Source organism: Chionomys nivalis, chromosome 14, assembly GCF_950005125.1.
Source record: "Chionomys nivalis chromosome 14, mChiNiv1.1, whole genome shotgun sequence".
Lineage (NCBI taxonomy): Eukaryota > Metazoa > Chordata > Mammalia > Rodentia > Cricetidae > Chionomys > Chionomys nivalis.
Window position 1 is genome coordinate 21,715,094 of NC_080099.1, and position 20,970 is coordinate 21,736,063.

A 20,970-nucleotide genomic window follows, 5' to 3' on the forward strand; every position below is an offset into this window, starting at 1 on the left:
AGAAAAGGCAACATGCATGCAATTGCCCTGCCCAAGCCACAGAGGGCGCTGTTGAGTTTCTCCATCTGGTCTCAAGCTTCTGATGGATAAGAGCCTTTGCCACTGCTCTACCGTCCTCTGAGGACATAGTTGCCTTTCCTGAAACTTGCTCTCCAATGAAAATGAAATGAAGAGCTAGAAACATGAGGGCAAGAAGAACATATGGTTTCAACAGAGCATGTTTAAGAGGAACCACAGTAAACAGTAAAAATGGGATAAAAGCAATCAATCTTCAGTACAATTCTGTTTTATTTAACACAAGTATGTACACATCAATTTTAAGCACATAGAGAGGCCATCAAGTGGAGTTGTCTAGAGATGCCTTAGGGGACAGACATTTGAAGTCATTCACTGTACGCAGTTCAAACATGACGATTTTCACACCAGTGTCACAACAGGTCACTTTTGCTTGTAAATTACCAGGGAAATCACATAGGCTTTATGCTTATAAGGACAGGTCCAAATGCTGTGTCAACAAAATCAATAGAACACTACAAGCGCACATTGGAATGACAACACCAAGTTTACCCCGATGTTGAGGAATATACGCTGAGATGAAGCTGCGAGCTGTGGTTGTCAAAACAGCCAAGGAGAGCATTATGTAAATGAGAATGTAAATGCACTTCTTCAGTTAGCCATTCTTCTAGAATGGAGCTTTACAGTTCTTGTGCTCTTCCAACTACACACAGGGCACGGGAGGACTGTCTCAGTGACCTCACTGCTTTGCACCCATCCCTACGACAGGCACCATCTGCTGTTGCTCTTTAGTTCAGCGCCTTCTGGAAGCATGGAACACTTCGCTTAACAGAATGTCTAAGATTGTGTTTGTCCCATCATTCCAGACAGCTGAACTCTTCCCTCTGAAGTTCACAGAGTAAACCTGTGCTGGGCAGACAGCAGTTTCCGGAGCCCGCTGGACATTTCCCCATCCACATTAAATAGATCCACTTGCTCACCACAATCTACACTGTACAGCTCTTCATGTCCTTCTTGAAAGCTACATATATAATCATTATAAATATGATATACATGCGTGTGAAATAAAATAACTTTTGAAAGAGTCCCAACATTGAGACAAACCAAGGGACAGTATGGAGTTGCCACCGATGAAAAGAACATACATCGGTAGGCAAAAGACATTCTGAGGATGTTAGCTTCTTCACATATTCCTTAAAGTACTGTAAACTATGCATTTATTCATGGACCTTGAACCTACTTTCCTACATATTACACAAGTTTTGACAATCTATGAGTTTAAAACTAAATGCTCTCATTTTTAGCTCCCCTGTTAATATTACATATTTTCTCTGAATTCAATAACTCCTTTTTATTTTTGTATTTAATAAACAATCTTGGGTAAGTGTCCTTAATCAACCAACAAACAAATCAACTCCCTGCTGCTAATATATATCAAATTTTTAGGAACAACTCATACAAAATACTGTGTTATGGATTTTTCTCTTCCGTTACAATATGAGCAACATAATTCGACACAAGAAGAAAATGGAGTTAAAGCTTGTGTGGTAGCACAGTGGACACTTTCACTGTAGGGTCCACTCGGACACACTGGCAGTCTTCATGCTTTTCTGTACACCAGAACAATGTGTCTACGTAGTTATCAGATTCTCGGGTATGTACTTAAAGGAGATGTCTTCCTAGTGTTCTTCTATTAGCCGGAATTGGGAAGCGAGGTGGAAAGGACCACTGTAACATTGCCACACATGTGGGAGCTGCAGATTGTGAAGTTCCCGAGGAGGAGGCCTTTTCTGCACAGAAAAATCTTTTGGGACACGGAGAGACCTCCACTGTACAAACATGTTAAACTTGGTTCTTTGTTGAAAGGTTAACCCCTTAGAAGGTTAGTTATAGTCAGCACGTGGGGAGTAGGGATGATCTGTATTTTAAACTATGAGACACACTAACATTTGAGCAGGAAATGAGCATTTTAGAAAGCGAGCTATCTGGAAAACTATTTTCTAAGAGGAAAAATACAATTTTTTTCCTCATTGAATCTTAAATCGGGATTGGTGTTACTGAGAAGGTAGTGGCTAAATTCGAGGAAGTGGAACTGAGTAACTGCCTATCAACTGCTAGCAGAGAAAAACCAATGTAAACATGAAATAGGTTTGGTAAACAACAGTAAGTGTGGGAAACCCAAAGGGAAGTCATTTCAATAATGAGGACTCGCATCGCCCTAGAATCCAGGTCAAAGTGAGCTGCCAGGGCTGACAATGAGGATCAGGGCCGGGGCGCAATCACAGTGCTTATTGATTTTCAGGCTTTCCTTACATCAAGCAACAAGAGCATCTCCGGGAACCACGAGCTCTCCCTTCCTTTCTCTGGCAGGGAAAAACTACCTAGTGACAGAATGGCCACATCCTGTTGAGTGGTATGTGTGCCTTTAAATCGATAGGTCGCTCGTGTGGAGTCTGCCCCCAAGAAGCATGCGCAAGTGACACAGACCTGGCCATGGCCCCTGGACGGCATGGAGGAGGGCAGGCAGCAAACAACAGTCCAGTATGAGTGAGGACAGAGCAGCGTCGGCCTAGACAGTATAGAACGAACAGGCAGCCAGGGCAGCAGACAGCAGTATTAGACCATGAAGCGGTGCTCCTTCCCGTCATGGGCCATAAGGATAACATTCCGGTTGGAAGTCCAGATGAGGCGGGCCAGCCTGAGGGCATTGTGGGAGCCAGGCGATGCTGGTTGTACTGGAGGAACCTGGTAGGTCTTAATGCAGCGCAGCTGAGGTGCCGAGTTCAGCATGCCAATGCTTCCCAGGAGTGATGTGTTCATCTGTAGGGACAGGGACACACATGTCAGTTTAGACTGCTTCCCTCTTCCTCCAAAGAGTGGCTTATTTCTTCTACCCACTGGCTCCTCCTGAATGGTAATTCACATGTAGTTTTGAGTTATTCTAACTCGAAATGCCCCTCTCAGTAGATTTCAAATTGGCACGATGCCATTTATGTGAACACATAAACCTTGAGAAATTTTACTTTGTGAGCAGAACCTGACAGTAGAGAGTCCATTGATCTTGAGGAAAAAAGCTAAATTACGGCTGCTAAAAAAAACAGTTCAAGTTAGATAATATGTGGTTTATAATTAGCTGAGGAAAGTGAAGTACAACCACGCTGTAGCTAGACTGAGAGCTGACGGGGCCACACCTAAGTCCCATTCCCATCATCACCCTCATTGCTCCCACTTGTCTTTTCCAATGCTTTGGGAAAACATCCCACACATGTAAGTATGTTATTTCGTGTGTGCGCGCATGTGGTTGGAGGTCAGAGGTTCATGTCAGGTGTCATCCGCAATCTCCATCTTACACATCGGGGCAGCATCTCTCTCTGAACCTGGGCCTCACAAATTTAGCTTGTCTAGCTAACCCACTTGCCCAGGGGATCCCTTCCCCCCAACCCTTTCTCTGCCTACTAATTGCTGGATTTTCAGGGGAGCTACCACACCTGCCCAGCATATATGTAGGTGCTGGGAATCCAAACTCAGCTCTACAGTGTGCTGTGGGAGCTCCTTTCGCTCCTTCAGCCAGTAGCCTTTAAGATTCTAGTCCACTTGGGCGTGGTCTCTTATATTATAAATGCAGCTGTAAATCATGCGCTCGCTCTCCTGCTTCCTGCTCTCGCTTCTGGCTGCTAGCCTCTGTTCCTGTTCCCCATCGTGCAGAGGACTGTGATCTGGAAGTCTCCCCTAAATAAATAACCCTTTATTATTCATAATTCTGAACTAGTGTGGGATTATTATGTGACTTCTGCATCATCAGTGCTTTACCCACTGACCATCTCAGTCCTCAGCTCCTGCTCATTTCTAAGAGAGAACCCAGAAGCACTTTCACCCCACTGCTCTGCTGCCCTACTAAGGAGAGTGTTTTCCATGTGTCCTGGCAACACCTTTTTATTGCTTGGACATTTTTGCCTTTTTGAGGATTTCCTAAGTTTAATAAAATAATGTGATTTTTCTTAATCCATTCACAAAAATGAAGACAACATAAAAATTGTAGATCATGAGCAACTATGTAATTAGATGAAGGTGATGAATATAAAATGGTTGTTGTCTAAGTGGGCTGGTTTTGGAGCCACTGAATTTGAAGGTTTCTTGAAGTTCTAAATATTACTTCGATGACTTCAATATGCATTATTTGTGCTACCATAAATCACAGAGAGAACATTCTGAAAACTGGAAGGAAGCCTTGGAAATAATCTTCCTCTGAACTAATATTCACTTCCTATTCCTCTGGTGAATAAAGCTTCATCTACATGGATCACATGCTAGTTCTGTGGGCAAAACATGCCTATCATGACCCAGCTGCACTAGCAGCTGAAATCCTAGCAGATCTTGGGACCTTTAAGATGTGTTATTGTGATACCATGCTCTGAATTTGGATCAGCACAAAATACAGGCCATTCCTTTTCCAGCCCTTCTCAGGAGCAGGATGGTGTCAGAGGGCGTAAATCATGGCATCTCTAGCAGGCCGTGTGCAGGCTCCACTGACATTTTCACAATTTAAATCATCTTGAGTAATAACCCTTTTAAGATGACTAATGTTACTGATTTTCCTGCATTAATAATAGTGCCGAGCACAACACAAGAGGTGAAAAAAATCACTAGTGTACGAGGTCACATTTCAAACCAAATGTACGGTCACGGTTAACTCTTTCTGCAAAAGTTCAGTTCAAGATAAGCAGTACCTCACCTGTCATCCCTCCAAGGTCTCTTTTCTGGTTTCCTTTCCTCTTTTTCCTGAAAAAAAAAACTTTACACTAGATAAAAATCTAAGCCTCACTGCCTCATGGAGGCTTCCCACTGTTGAACATGTCAGTCACAATGGTGAGCGTGATTAGCTAGTATCACACTACAAAACCTACCAGTATATAACTAGTCCTCTGATAAAACAGAGATAATTGAACTAGGAAATTGTTGGTTACAATTAACTGGCATTAACGGGTGTACTGTGCTTTAAAAATACGATTTCTCAGTTGATAAAGAGCTACAAAGTATTTTTCATTCCTTATGGATTTCTTTGAAAATATGTATGAAGCTTGCTATCGGCTGGCGGCTGAGGATGCAAAGGGCATATAATAGGTTTGGATATGTGTGCCTCAATGTAGCCTTTAAAGGAAATGGACTGAGAGCTGAAGGACGGAGCATCCTGTAGAAAGGCCATAGATGGGCAAATTTTATGAAAAAGTCACTGCTATATCTGGGTGTGATAAGCTGAGTCATCCCTGCTCTGTTCAATGCTTCCACTGAACGGCCTTCCAACCTGGAACAGGTATGCCGAGTACTCGAAGGCAAACACTGTTAGAGCTGTGCTGATGAAGACTCACGTGCTCACGGTTGCATTTCTCTACTGACCATGCTTCCTACACCCATTCAAAGGAGGATTCCTGAGTTTCCAGGGTGAATGTTACTTCTCACTGAAGCAATGACCCATTCTGCTAGGCAATGTTATTTTTTAATTCATTGATGTCTACCTATAAACTATGCTAAACTCATGGAAACTTAAACTGTGAGTGAAAGCTACATGGAATTAGTTTTAGCAATATTAAGCATTTTCTCTAATTAGGGTATCATAAATATGACATATGAAAATTTAAATAAAATTATAAAAAAGAAAATATCCTCCAAACCTTACTTTCTTGTGATAATCACTGCCAGCATTTTGATAAACAACCTTTGAACATCCCAATTCACTCATGTACCCTTCATACACATGCACAATGCATGTACCCACACAAACCCTTTATGCACACACAACAACACACACCTGGAACTAATATGCAAACTGTACACACAATTAAACACACACACACACACAATGAATGTATGTGCACACTGTGCGCACACATATCATATGTACTCTCAAGCAAGGAAGCACCGTTACTCATGTGCACACTGCATGCATATACTACACACACATATCATATGCACACTGTATGCACACATAATACACACACACACAGATCTAAGAAACAGGCTCACATTAAAAAGCACTTTTATAATCTGCTTTTTCAGTTCAACAACATGTTAAAAAAAATCATCATGATAATGACAACAGATTCCCATCACTGTTTTTGAATGGCTGAGTGGCACTCTACCGCATGATGAAGTAAATATAAAGAAACCTATCCCTATGCAATTTATTAACATTTTTGAAAAACAAGATTTACTTGTTAGGTGGTATTGGTAATATCTGCATGAGAGAATTAAGGATGTTTTTCATCACCAAACTTTTCTCCCTGGAATACCAAATAGATATACTGAAGTGAAATATTCAAATTGTAGGAAAATGGTTTATTGCTGCCATATTTAACAGTTAATTATATAGAGTGACTAAACTCCAACAGCGGCTTCTCCCTTTCCTTCAGAAAGATGCATCACAACAGTAGTTATGCGAAGATTATTTTCTGAACAGAGAAACACACACAGACAGATATAATTCATCAAAACAGAAATGTTTTAATGCCTTCCCCAAAGTAAGCAATACTGCATACAAACCTTTTACCGAGTCTCACTTGAGTAATTACCCAACCAATATTTCTCATTAACACTCATTTCTCAGCAAAGATTTTACAGTTGATAGTTTTAGTAAGGCTCTGTATTAATAAGACTTCATTAAGTTTTCAAAATATATTATAGTACACTTCCTGGAACGATCAGAAGTCTTCTCAGACACCATTAGAACTGAGCAGCACGGATCTATGTCAGCGGAGCAGCAGATTCGCCCACTGCATTTAGACTCTCTTTAATTCCAACAGAAGCCACTACAATCCAGGAAGAGCTTGGATTTTCTTGGACAGACAGAATGATCTTTTTTCATGCCTGCCATTTAAATTTGGACACTGGGTGGGGCACAACTCAAGCAATGCAGGAGCTGGCTGCACCTTCAAGTCTGATGCTGTTTGGGAGTGGCTGGGCTCCCTAGTGTCCTTGCACATGCAGATGGCACCAGGCAGCCTGTGAAGCAGCGGACTTGTGGAGCTGTGTTCACAGGCTCAGATGGTCTTGAAAAACCCAGAAATGTCAGGGAGCCAGCAGAGAGGGACTGGAAAAGGAGTCAGAAACATACCATCTAGTATATGGTCTAAGCCTCCAAAATACGAAAGAACACTAGATTAAAAAGTAGTAAAAGGTTCTGACAGATTGGAAGGTGTCGCATTTCAGTAGGATGTTGTTAATTAAACAATTTATTATATTCATTTTACATCCTATTAGCCATTGATTTTTTAAAACCATCATCAAGTTGTGTTGAAGACTTCTCAAAATTTTAATTAAATTTTCAGCTTTCAAAGCAATATGTAGTCTTATGTAGTGCATTTGTATCTTCTGAAAATGAAGTTATATTTTTCTAATTGTCAGGACTAAAGGGAGTTAAAAAGAGGAGGAAATGGTGGCAGTTAGTAGTCTCCTATAAAAATTAGTTGCTCAAAATTAGTGTTTTGTTTAATCAAAACTAAATATGTATATATAATATTTAATTATATATTATAATATACATTATAATTTATATATAATATACTATGTTATATATGACATATAAGATATTTCATTACATATTTATTTTGAATTATATTTAATTTTTATATTATATATAATATTTAATTTTATATATAAACATAATTAAAGGTGTGTATACTTTTTTTTAATGAAATATCAGATATTCTTAGTCTTTTTTTTTTTTGAGACAAGGTTTCTCTGTAGCTTTGGTCCCTATCCTGAAACTAGCTCTTGTAGACCAGGCTGGCCTAGAACTCACAGAGATCGGCCTGCCTCTGCCTCCCTAGTGCTGGGATTATAGGCATGCACCACCACTGCCCAGCTCAAGATACTCTTAGTTTTTCTTAAAATGCTTTGTATATTTTAGAAATCCAGGATATTATGTGAGTACCAGGTCTGGCAGTACAAGCCTATAATCTCAGCACTGGAGAGGTAGGAGGATATTGAGTTTGAGGTAAGCCTGGGTTATAAGGTAAACAACTTCAAAAAAAAGGAAAAAGAAAAAAAGGAAAAGAAAAAGAAAAGAAAGTAGCAAAGCAACAACTACAAAAGAACAAACAACCTTCCACCAAAACAAAAACATGACAGAAATGAAAAAGGAGACAAGGGACAGGCATAAAATACCAGGAAAACACCCAGTATCCTATGCTCCATTAAAGAAGATCCCAAGATCTTGTTAGAATGCTACCATAAACCTTGTTACAATGCTATTGCTTGACTGCAGCTTCCCGTGGACTCCAATCCAGCCAAGCTTCACCTATGTTCTTCCTCTACCTCGCATGGCTACACCCAGATGTCCCTTGCTCTGAAGGCTTTCCAGCATCTCATTCTCAGAGTCTCTGGATTTTAACTGCTTGCATCTGTGCTTCCTTTAGAGCAAAGACTTGGGAGAGCTTGCGTTCCTTCTCTGCGAGATTGTTAACTGTATTCCCAGGTTGGCACTGCGCACATAATCAGTAATCTGAACACTTGACCTTTGTGTAAGGGAGGGTGGAAGGGCACAAAGGAAGAACGGTAGACAGGCCCAACAGGAAGCCCTTCCCACTAAAGCCCCCCACGCAGCGCATACTGAAGCCCTGCTTACCTGCCAGAAAGAAATGTGGCTGTCAGTGTTTGAGTAGGTGGCAAGATAACGCCCATCAGGAGCAAAGGACACTGCAGTGATTGGTCCCTTGTGCCCATGGATTGTCTGAAATGAAATTAATAGTTCATTAGTGACATGCATTCCATAGACCTCTTACAAGTACTTCTGTGAACATGCTCAATGCTGAACAGGTGATGCCATAGATACTGGACACTGCAAGCTGCAACATTCTTTAGTTATAAAACCAGGTTATACAAATGAAGGAAAGTGAAGATTCTTCATGTGTGTAAGGGCATCAATCTTGTTCTGTCTTCCAGTTTGAAAGGCGTTATGAGCCCAAAGAGAAAGTACATGTTAGTGGGCAAATCAGGTCTTTAATTCTTTACATTACAGGGAAGAATTCTGCACTTCATTAGAAAGATATGATGACTGTTCTTGTTTCTCAACTTGGGGATTAACTAAAACCCAAATGGCTGGGCACACCTGTGAGGGAATTTCTTCTTAAGTAAATCTTTTGAAGTGGGAAGAAACACCTTTAGTCCAGATCTTCTGAGGTAAGAAGATTCACTTTTAATCTGCGCTATTCCCTCTGCTAGCCGCTTATCTAAAGGACATGGAAGGAGGAAGCATGCTCTTTAGCCACTTGCTATCATAGTCCATTCCACGACTGGCATTAGAGACTACTTCTTCGGGATTCGGGTGTGTACCGAAGACCAGCTGAGACATTCAACTGCTGGACTGAACAGCTACTGAATCTTGGGCCTTTCGTTGGTAGACAGCGACTGTTGAGCTATTTGCTGTATCACACAGCCTGTAAGCCACTCTAACAAATCCCCTTTAGGTACAGATGGATATTTATTCTATCAGTTCTGTCCCTCTAGTGAATCCCAACTAATATAAAAGGCAAAAAATAAATCAAAATTTACCCAAATTACCCTGAATCTTGCTTATCTGAAGTGAAAACCAGTCAAACCTATATTATAGTTTCCTTGCTCTGAAAGAAATTAAAGATTAATTTCAACTCCTTAATAATTACACATTTTTTCATGATTTATCTTTGATTTTCCACCAATTACACTGTGCTTAATTGCACATAGCTGCAATCAGTAAGCATATACATATGTTTGCACTGGAAGTATGGGCACATCTAAATCAAACACTATTAAAAACATGGTAACAGGGACAGTCTTGAACCTTTGCCAATAGCTAATCATTGATTTAACAATGAGTAATGAAAAGGAAGCTCTTTTTAAAGTAGGTCTCTGACAAAAAGGTCTTCACTAATAGAACAATACACTCATCCAATCATATTTGTAATTACTGAAAACAATCCATGTTAAGGAAATTGGCATAATACTGTAACTGAACCCATATTCAACCATTAAGCATCATATCTCCTCTATGCTAGTTAATGTCCAGAGTCTTCCCTTTGTCTTTAGTGGACTGGGAAAACAGTCTCAGTGAACAACAGACTTGTAATGCCATTGGGGTTATACATGCTGTAAATTTTTATAAGAATTTTTACATAATGCATATCTGAAAACTCAAATGAGAAAGACTAGGGAGGACAGAGACATGAGCCAAGCACGTTCTTAATGTCCTTTGCTCCCATCTGATTTGATGGCCAAGGTCCTCAGAGAAAGAGTGTTATTCTGGTAATAGAGACCCGGACTCTAGGCAGCATGTGCTCTAGGCAGCAGAGGGCATGGGAGCTGAGTCAGACTGTCTGGGTTTGCATTAGGCTCACTACTGAGGTTCACTGTGGAACCTCAGAGTATCAATATCTATAACATAGGGATGATGATGTTCATAGTGATTATATGTGTGTCAAAGAGCTTTGTGAAAATTAAATGAGCTAATATACATGCTGTAACCTGCACATAATAAAAGCTCAGCAAATACTATTGACATTTTTTGTTCCGCTTCCTTACCTAGGAATGACCACACAAATCTAACAATCACATAATTCAACTGTTTACTGTTTTTTTAAATAACCCCTCACCCACAAATTCCAAACCGTTTATGCTCAAATCAGTTTCACTTGGCATCTAGATTGCTTAGAAACAGACTTCAGAGGTCACTCATTAAAACAGACACGTGGGAGCTATCCATGGTGCTGGCAACAAGTGTGCTAAATAAAGCCATGGATACTGACTTGTGCTGAATAGCTAGTGAAGGAAACCAGTGTAATCAAACGTCAACCATGCTAGGATGAAAATTATTCTAGCCGGGAGAAGAATCTTTAAGAAACTAAAGGTCTACTGACACTTAATAGACCAGCTTAAAGAACTCAATGGAAAAACACATTCATTTTTAAAAATTAATATCCAGTTCTGGAAAATCACAACAAAAACAAACACCTGACTTCCTTTTGGCCAATATGAATCCTTTTTTTTTTTTTTGGTTAAGACAATTTATTGAGAAGACCTTGGTTTATAACAGATGGTCATCAAACCCAATTATTATTATTATTAGTAGTAGTAGTAGTATTAGTAGTAGTAGTAGTAGTAGTAGTAGTAGTACTGTGGATTGAAGCCAGGGCCTTGAAAATGATGCAGGCATCCTAGCACAATCCAAGCCCTGGACTATGGGTGTATTTTGTTGTCCTGAAAACTGTTTTAAAAAGGTTGGTGACGGCCGGGCGCACGCCTTTAATCCCAGCACTCGGGAGGCAGAGGCAGGCAGATCTCTGTGAGTTCGAGACCAGCCTGGTCTACAAGAGCTAGTTCCAGGACAGGCTCCAAAACCACAGAGAAACCCTGTCTCGAAAGACCAAAAAAAAAAAAAAAAAAAAAAAAAAAAAAAAAAAAAGAAAGAAAGAAAGAAAGAAAGAAAGAAATGGGATAAACATTTGGGTAAAATGGAGTAGTGTGCATTGGGAGCAGTGAACCCCCAGATCACACACACAAAAAAAAAAAAAGTTGGTGTCTTCATTTCCACATCAGAAGACATGGCTTCTTGTTAGCTGCTATCTCTAACAGATGCTGTAAATAAGTTCATCCTGGAGATTTTATTTTAAATAAAATAGTTTGTTGACTAGACACATTTCTTTTTATGGTGTAAGAGTCATTACCTAATCCAATGGTATTTCCTTTACTGACAGGAAGCTCACAACTAAATTTATGCCCAGCCTGTGTCTATAAATACTGCCTACACATCCTGTTCATCTTCGCTCTGTTTTCATCTGAGTGGTTTTGAAGTCCAGATATGCTCCAAGTTCGATTCTAAATTTTTTGGAAGTATGTTTTGGACAAACTGGGGTTCACCTTCAAAGCAGGTGAGAAGACATGCCAGCAGGTACCTGCACATACCCATGAACACATGTGCACGCACACATAAACACACAGGTACACACATGTGATAAAATGCTTCTGGGCACCCCACAGAAATCCTTCTAAAGCAACTCCCAGAGGCTCCAGGAGCATGGCTGCAGCTGACACATGGGTCTTGTGAATGAGGAAAGAGGACCAGGGCGGGGCAGTTCCTCTGCAATCCAGTGTGGTACAGCTTCTGGATGCATCACTGCCTCAGCCCTGGAGGTGCTCTGGCCCCCAGTATAACGAAATGATGCCATTGTCATTTGCTCAGATTCTCTGGACTTGAATACTGTTTAGAGATATCACCTGAGCTGACTTTAAACTCAGCTCCTGCACAGAATCAGACGCCAGCTGTGGAGGATCTCACTGAACTGAAGTGACTTGTGAGGTGCAAACCCAGTCTCAGATGCTAAAGGCCATTTTCAAAACAGCAGGTGTCAAAAAGTAGTCTGACTCCCTTTTTGTTTGCATATGGGTATCAATGTCTTGTTATGTATCTTTTTTAGGCAAAGATATTGCTATATTGAAAAGACAGAGAAGAAGAAAATAATATAATTTGGAAGTGCTGGAGAAATAAGAGAAATTCTACAATTATCCCAGGCAAGAGACAGAAAACTAGATTGTTAAATACTCCAACCCATTGCCCAGTGAAAGAAAAAGACCCAAGGGACAGGATTAACAGTGATCAGTGTTTATTTATATTGTATCAAGTAATAAATATTTCCCACCCATTTCTCTCACTATGGTTCTGTTCTCATCCATGTGGTTGAGACCCAAACAAAATATTTGTTACTTTTAACAAAATAAGGAAAATTATGAACTTAGGTAAAGTTTTGCTACCATAAATATCATATGTAAAAGGTTTACAAAGAATTTACCATGTATTCACAAACAAGCAAACAAAAACCCCAAATAAATAAAAAGAAAATGGCCTGCACTTCACAGCACCAAGGTCCTGGGGACTGAGAGAGAAGCAGCTACCTGAGAGCAGCATGGCTGAATCTGGTAATGAGGGAGATGTAATTTGAGGTATGGGAGCTCTGTTCCCAGTGGCTACACACGTCCACAGAAGACCCAGCTATGCCTCCCTTCTGTAGAGCATATGCACCACAGCAAGCCAACAGGGCAAACATGCATCTCAAGTGTCATAAGCACAAACGTGGTAGATGCCTGAAGTAAGGAAATACCTGAACAAAATGTTCACTGTCTATGGAGGCAGGAGATGGATAGGAGATGGCCATAATACTCAGGAAATGCCTAGGGAGTAAGCACAGAGTCCTGAAAAGGCAAGACCCAGCACCGTGGACATTATCTTGGTACTGATACCATTAAATGATGGCCACCAATGCCAGTGTGGATCAAGCTCTGTCACTCTGCATGGTTTCTTCTACATATTCATATTCATAGCAGACAAATAAAAAGGGAGTCCAGTATGTGATGTGCATGCCTTTCCAGGGCCCCAGCACAGCAAGTCACAGATTTCATGGCAGTTTGGCAAGGAAGCAACTTTTCATAGTAGACTGGAAACAAGGACATAATTCTGATTGACAGCTTTGCTTGCTGGGCAAAGAAAAGGCTCATTCAAGCAGAGCTATTTCAGATGAGTTCAGAAGCTAATGTTCCCTGCTCTTTTCTTCCAAACAACTACTTTAGGAAAATTTCAGCAGATATTTAAGAGTCATCAGTTCAAGGAAACAAATGATAAGCTCAGTAAATCACTAAGGTAGAATTAACCTCAAACCATTAAACAGCGGATCATCTCACTACGGCTGCTCATAAGGCTCAGATCATAACATCATCAAAAAGTGGATCATTTAACTACGGTCAGTCACAAGGCTCAAGTGAACGTAAATTATCATTGCATGGAGCCTGCTCAAGTGTTTCTGTGAAGAACTCTTAGGACCTCATGATGTTGCCAAAAGGTTATCTTTTTTTTTTTTACCTTTTTTTTTTGTTTGTTTGTTTGTTTTGTTTTTCGGGACAGGTTTCTCTGTAGCTTTGAAGTCTGTCCTGGAACTAGTTTTTTTAGACTAGACTGGACCCGAACTCACAGAGATCTGCCTGCCTCTTCCCCAGTGCTGGGATTAAAGGCGTGCACCACGACCGCCTGGTTAAAAGGTTATCTTTTTAATTTTAAGCAATGAGACCTACTTTTACTGACAACATATATCTTTAATTTTACCTTAGTCTTGATCTTTATAAGTCATCCACAGTTATAATGTTTTACAAAAGTAAATGCATAATAAATACAAGACTTTCCTAGTACAATTCAAAAAAGAAAAAACCTTAGAGAAGAGACTAAGAAACTGAAATGAACTTGGCTGTTTGCATATATACATACACATGTAGTCGGCTTTACTGTAATGTAAAGATTCTTTTACCAATTTTATTCTGCTATAAGTTTCACCAACTCGTGGCTATAATGAATATAAGATACACTGGACACTTTGCTAATACTTCTAGCCATATACTGTATACTTAATCAACATTCCCTATAGATTTCTCTAAAAATTTCCCTTCAATGAAAAGTGAATTAAACACTCTATTAATGATGGTTAGCTATAGAGGAAGGGTATATTTAATGTTCATAAAGTAGGTATGTTTAAACCTTTGCATCTTTAATGCAATCATATTGCCTAATAATGAGCAAAACTAAAGCCTGAAGTTATTAGCAATGCCTTACTACAAAGAAGACGGCCTCAACACTGGTTCTTCCTGTTCCTAAGCTGGTGAAATATATCCCCCACAGAAAAAATCAAAAGGCTATATTGCTTAGTTCATAAGGATTATCAGTACGTAGATATTTAAACACTATTTAATCCATCAATGTCAGTTAGTTTTTCCCCAAATGACATATAAATCACTGTTAGTAACTGCACATGGCCAAAAGTGCTATAGTTATTTTTCAAAGGAATAGAGTCCATTTACTTGGTTTCTATCTTATAATAAAACTTATGGTAGCTCACTTTGTTATATTTATCCTTAAGTCTATTCCCATTAAGATGTTACAATGATATCAAATATACTTGTCTTCTCCTCAAATGTATATTCGGTTCAATTAGACAGCGGTAGAAATAATTCAATTCATTGACTATGTCCAGTCACTCCTGTTAGAGAGATGCCATAGCAGGTTGACTCTCATTCCAAAAGCATTATCTCAGCCTTCCTTCAGAAAAGTAGCAAGAGATAAAACAAACAAAAACCCAGTTTCCAACCCTTAAATCTCTTTCAAATCATTGCAAATCACCAACAGGCTTGTGTGCTGAGACAGTGGGAAAGAACAGAGCCATTGAGAAAAGCTGTGCTCCTTCCAAGACTAGAGAGCCACAGGCTTACAATGACCACATTCTTATTTTGCATATTTTGTGTCTCCAGCAAGAAAGAGGCAGGCTCTTAATTTTATAACCATTCTTTTTTTAAACTGCTGACTTTCTCTGCCTACAGAGGACATACAACTAAGTGAATCCATAAGAACCATCAGCCATAAGGACTGCAGAGGGCAGCTGCAGATGAAGATGGCAGTGTGCTCCTTAGGCGGAGGTTCCTGGGAGCCAGCCCCACACCTTCCTCCATACTGCCAAATGAAGAAACCACGGCAGCTCTGTGTTCAGAGGTTTAAGCTGCAGGTGAATCCAGGACAGAGGATCTGCTTCATCTATTGCTGCTCTCTGACCTGTAAGCCCTGTGTGTCCTCACATGACATAACAGCTACAAACCTGAGCTTACTCTAGACTGGGATTCCTGTGGGTTGGTGCTAAATTCTGCATCTATTTGCCTCATCCTCCTGAATGCTTTCATTACAGTCATTTTCCACCATACTGGCTCTTTTATTTATTTTTTTTAAAATGAGTGGAAACACACACACACACACACACACACACACACACACTGAAAATCACTTCTAGTCTATTTACTTTTTAGAAGTGCTTGTCAAAAAAAGGAAGCACTCCTGATCAGATCCCATCCCTTTAGGAACTATCAGGAATCCCTAGATATGTCCTTCTAGGTTTACATTTAAGAGTTTCTATTTGTTACCATGGCTTGTGTCTGTATATGATATGTGTGTGTGGGGGGGGGGTTGCCATGAAGTATGTGTGAAGGTGAGAGGGCAACTTTGTGGAATTGGTTCTCTCTTCCTAACTTTTTCTTTTGTTTCCTTGCTTGTTTGTTTTAAGATAGGCACCTCATAGAAGAGAAAGTGGGAAGTACACTTGAACACATTGGTATAGGAGACCTAAATATAACCCTAAATATAACCCTAGCAGCACAGACACTGAGAGAAACAATTAATAAATGGGACCCCCCTGAAACTGAAAAGCTTCTATAAAGCAAAGGACACGATCAACAAGACAAAATGACAGCCTACAGATTGGGAAAACATCTTCACTAACCCCACATCAGACAGAGGTCTGATCTCCAAAATATACAAAGAACTCAAGAAATCAGTTATCAAAAGAACAAATAAAATGGGGCACAAATCCCAGAGAATTCTCAACAGATGAATATCAAATATCTGAAAGACACTTAATGAAATACTCAACATTCTTATTCATCAGCGAAATGCAAATCAAAACAACTCTGAGATTCCTTCTTAGACCTGTAAGAATGGCCAAGATCAAAAACACTGATGACAACTTATGCTGGAGAGATTGTGGGATAAAGGGAACACTCCTGCATTGCTGGTGTGAGTGCAAGCTGGTACAGCCCTTTGGATATCAGTATGGCAATTTCTCAGAAAATTGGGGAAAGAACCTTCCTCAGGACCCAGCAGTACCACATTTGGGTATATATCCAAAGGATGCTCAATCGTGCCACAAGGACATGTTCATAGCAGCACTGTTTATCATAGCCAGAACCTGGAAACAACCTAAATGCCCCTCAACTGAAGAATGGATAAGGAAAATGTGGTATATTTAATCAATGAAGTACTATATAACAGAAAAAAATAAAGACATCTTGAAATTTGCAGGCAAATGGATAGAGCTAGAAAATATTTTGAGTAAGGTAACCCAGACCCAGAAAGACAATTATCATATGTACTCACTCATAAGTGGTTTTTAAACATAAAGCAAAGAAAACCAGCCTACAAATCATAATCCCAGAGAACCGAGACAACAATGAGGACACTAAGAGAGACATACATAGATCTAATACATGGGAAGTAGAAAAAGACAAGAGCTCCTAGGTAAATTGGGAGCATGGGGACCTTGGGAGAGGGAGAGAGGGTTGAAAGGGAGGGGAACAGAGAAAAATGTAAAGCTCAAAAAAAAAAAAAAACAAATAAAAAAGACAGGTTCTCCCTATGTAGCCCCGCCTGTCCCAGAAATTACTATGTAGACCAGGCTGCCTCAAACTCATGAAGCTCTGCCTACCTCTTCCTCCCAAGCACTAGAATTAAAGATGTGTATTGCCATGCCTTTTTGTCTTTTAAGATGAGTTCTAGGGACCAAATGCCTTGCCAGGTTGGTGCAATGAGTAACTTTACGTGCTTACTAATCATCTCCCCAGCCCACCTTCCAGATTCTATGTTAGCTTGTCTATGAAATTGTAAAACTTGTCATTTTCCAGAATGATCAACTCTGATGTTCTCTGTGCTAAGTTATTAATAGTATGTTTGTTCAAGCTTCAATTGTAAGACTATGTAAAATATTAAAGTAGTAGGTTTAATATTACACAAAACATGCACAGTTTGGGGAACAAGCACATTTCGTGTAATGTTAAACCTACTACAAGAGCAATAAAGAGACATTGTTTAGTATATGACATTAAGTTGCTTTTATAGTTGGGTTGGAGACTAGTTGTCCTGGTTTGCTTTCCATAGCTGTGATAAAAAGGGTTTAAAGGCTTATAGGCTACAGTCTATCATAGAGGGAAAACAAGACCGGAACTCAAGGAAGGTACCTGGAGGCAGACACTACAGCAGACACATGGAGGAATGCTGCTGCTCGCTTGCTCCTTATGACTCGCCCAGCTACTTTCCTTATGTGGTCCAGGCCCACCTTCCCAGGGATGGCACTGCCCACATTGAGGTGGGCCCTCCCATATCAATCAACAAACAAGAAAATGCTCCATAGACCTGTCCGCAGGCCAGTCCAAATCAGATCACCTCTACCCAGGTATGCCTAGGTTTATGTCAAGTCGACAGAAACTCTGACACCAGTCATCTCTGTGAAACAATAAAGTGTACGTGGTATTTTAAAGGGGACAAGTTGTACAAATGGGAATACAGCCTTTTGTTAAATACAGGAGTAAGATCACTTAGTTTATATAAAATAAGTTCTTTTTATATTTATTGTTTGGATTTCTGCAAATACATTGTCACTCAATATCCTGGTACACACAACTTGAACATTTATTTATTATCATACACTAGAGAAGTTTTCCTATGCAATATGTTACAGTGTTTCCATCAAGTAAGCATCCCTAAGTCTGTTTGGAACTCTGCACAGTTATTCACTGAAATAGTGTCATAGACAGTAATATGATTTCTAGGCCAGCTTCTAGAAGTTCATAGAATTCTTAATGTTTGAGGAATTATAGTTCTATAGAAGCACTACTTCTAACAGTTTCCACAGCGGAAGCATTCCAAGTTCAAGTCAGACAGTAGGAAACTAAAATCTGCTGTAGGAGCCAGAAACTTTTAACATTTCTAGATATAGAATGGACATTTCCAGGTGTTATCAGGCAACAAGATTAACTATCCTGCCTTTCTAGACCTTGGTTTTTCCCCCAATTCTAAGCTAAAATCAGGGAGAAATTTTACCTTTTCCCATATTCACCTTTGCGTAGATATTAAATTATGGGTAGACAGAAAGCCTTCATAATTTTCTGATTATAAATGATTTTGAGTGTGTGTGTGTGTTGGGGGGAGACACACAGAGAGAAAACACATGCTAGAGAACACAGAGGGATTGCAAGACTGAAAGAGCACTCCCAGCAGAGAAGCCAGTCTGTCCTAGGGAGGGTGGTTGCTCCACCACCTCCAGAATGGCTAGGACCTGTAGTTTATGGGCTGCAGTGATGACATTAGGGAGGATGGCAAATCAGGCTGAAGAAAGCAGGAAAAGCTTGGGATTATTGCTGAGTGTGTGTTGTGAACCCAAATTGAGAAAATTTCTCTTAAACTGAATATGGATGATGTCTTTAAAACTACTTACAGAAGACATTATTTTCCAAGCCATCATATTCTACATATGATTTAGGCATCAAAATAAACTCAGTTAATTCTTAAACATTTTGCAATGTTTGGAGATTTATAAAATCATGTAATGACATGGTTTATTTGTGTGTGTCTCTCTCTGTGTGTGTGTGTGTGTGTGTGTGTGTGTGTGAAATTGACATTGGGTAATTGGGTATCTTCTTCAGTTTTCTCTACCTTACTTTTTAAGACATGTTCTCTCTCTGCATCTAGCATGCACTGGGTGGAGACACTGGCAAGCCAACAAGCTCCAGGGATGCACCAATCTCTGCCCCCTGGCACTGGGGTTATAAGAGACCACCATGAGACCTAGCTTTCTATGTGTGGCCTGGGTATCTGAACTCAGATACTCATACTTGACTGATACACACTTTTACCAAGTAATCCATCTCCCTAGACCCCATAACCAAGTTCTAGATGTTCGTATTTGTGCAAGTACAGCTCATTTGAAAACAAAACATGGTAGATAATTTGATCTTCTCATGGAGTACTTGTGAAGCTTAGAGTGCTAGGAAACACACCAAGAAGTAAGAATGCTGTGGTGGTTTGAGTGTGGTTGGCCCCCACAAGCTTATAGAGAGCTGCACTATGAGGTGTGGCTTTGTTGGAGTAGTTGTGACCTTGTTGAAGAAGTGTGTCACTGTGTGGATGTGTGCGACAGACAGACCACTTCCTGCTGCCTGCATATCAAGATGTAGCCAGCGCCATGTCTGCCTACATGCTGCCATGTCCCACCATGATGTCAATGGACTGAACCTCTGAACTGTGAGCCACTCTAATTAAATACTTTCCTTTGTAAGAGATGCTGTGGTCATAGTGATTCTTCACAGCAACAGAAACCCCAACTAAGACAAATGCTTTTTAAGGATGTAGGGGAAAAGTACAAAAATCTTACTTTCTATATTTTTAGTGTATACCTTATTTCAAACACGCAAAAGTCTTGGCACAGGTGTATAGCATATTCTTAGAAAGCACGAAATGATCAGTTTGATTCTCAACAAACACAAAAAGAAAAAAATGAACACATACCAGTCTTAACACGAAAATACTTCTGCTTTGGAATTCTGCTTATAAAAATTTTCACACATTTTAAACAGCACAGAAAGAACAAACAAATAAGTACTGAAGGGCGAATTCCCCAAGTCTGACTGTGTCCAAGCTTTGCTTCTACGACTACCTTAGTGCGTTTGCATATGTTCGCCTGACCAGTGTCTCATCAGTGGTTATCATTTCTTTGATGTCAAATCAAATTTAGACAGTGGCAAGATAAAGTTGCAGTAAAAATGTACACTTTACCTGCACAAATAAGATACAGACTGGCTGACATTTTAAAAAGTAAGGCTCCTTACACTGAGTATTAGAACTGTTTAAGATGTGATGGCAGTAATTCAAGGACCACAGTGAGTGGCCCCGACCGCAGTGTATGAAATACATTTCTCACCGAGACGGCGTGCCGGCTGCCAGTCAATATGCGCCTCTCATCTGTTAGGCGCTCTCCTGCTGTGGCTCCCTCTTACAATTTGCTTTCACTTCCTGAGCAAACGACAACTAGAAAATGAGGCAGTTTCTTTCCTGACCAAACTTAATCCAGAAAAAAATTAGATGACAGCTGCAGTCACCCAAGTGTTACAGAGCACTTTATGTGTGTTTGTTAGGTACCTCAAACAACGGGTCACTAAACGTGACAGCCAACAAGTTAGTTCGCTTCCTTCAGTCTAGTTCTACAGTGGGAGGAAATGTTTCAGAGACAGATTTTTTTTTTTTGCTTATGTCTTAGAATATCCCATTTATTCAATTAAACAACTATGATAAAGGATACC

The 20,970-nt window shown here is 40.0% G+C and overlaps 1 protein-coding gene across 2 annotated transcripts in view; it reads right to left on the reverse strand.

The window, feature by feature from the left end:
- Positions 1 to 276: 276 nt before the first annotated feature.
- Wdr7 (WD repeat domain 7) overlaps positions 277 to 20,970 on the reverse strand; it is a 273,057-nt gene continuing 252,363 nt past the window's right edge. For both annotated transcript variants that reach the window (XM_057788617.1, XM_057788616.1), the window contains 2 exons: positions 8,636 to 8,740; positions 277 to 2,835 (listed from right to left, as the gene is read on the reverse strand). In XM_057788617.1, coding sequence (XP_057644600.1) covers positions 2,632 to 2,835; positions 8,636 to 8,740 — 309 coding nt within the window. In that variant the 3' untranslated portion in view covers positions 277 to 2,631. The remainder of the gene's footprint in view (positions 2,836 to 8,635; positions 8,741 to 20,970) is intronic.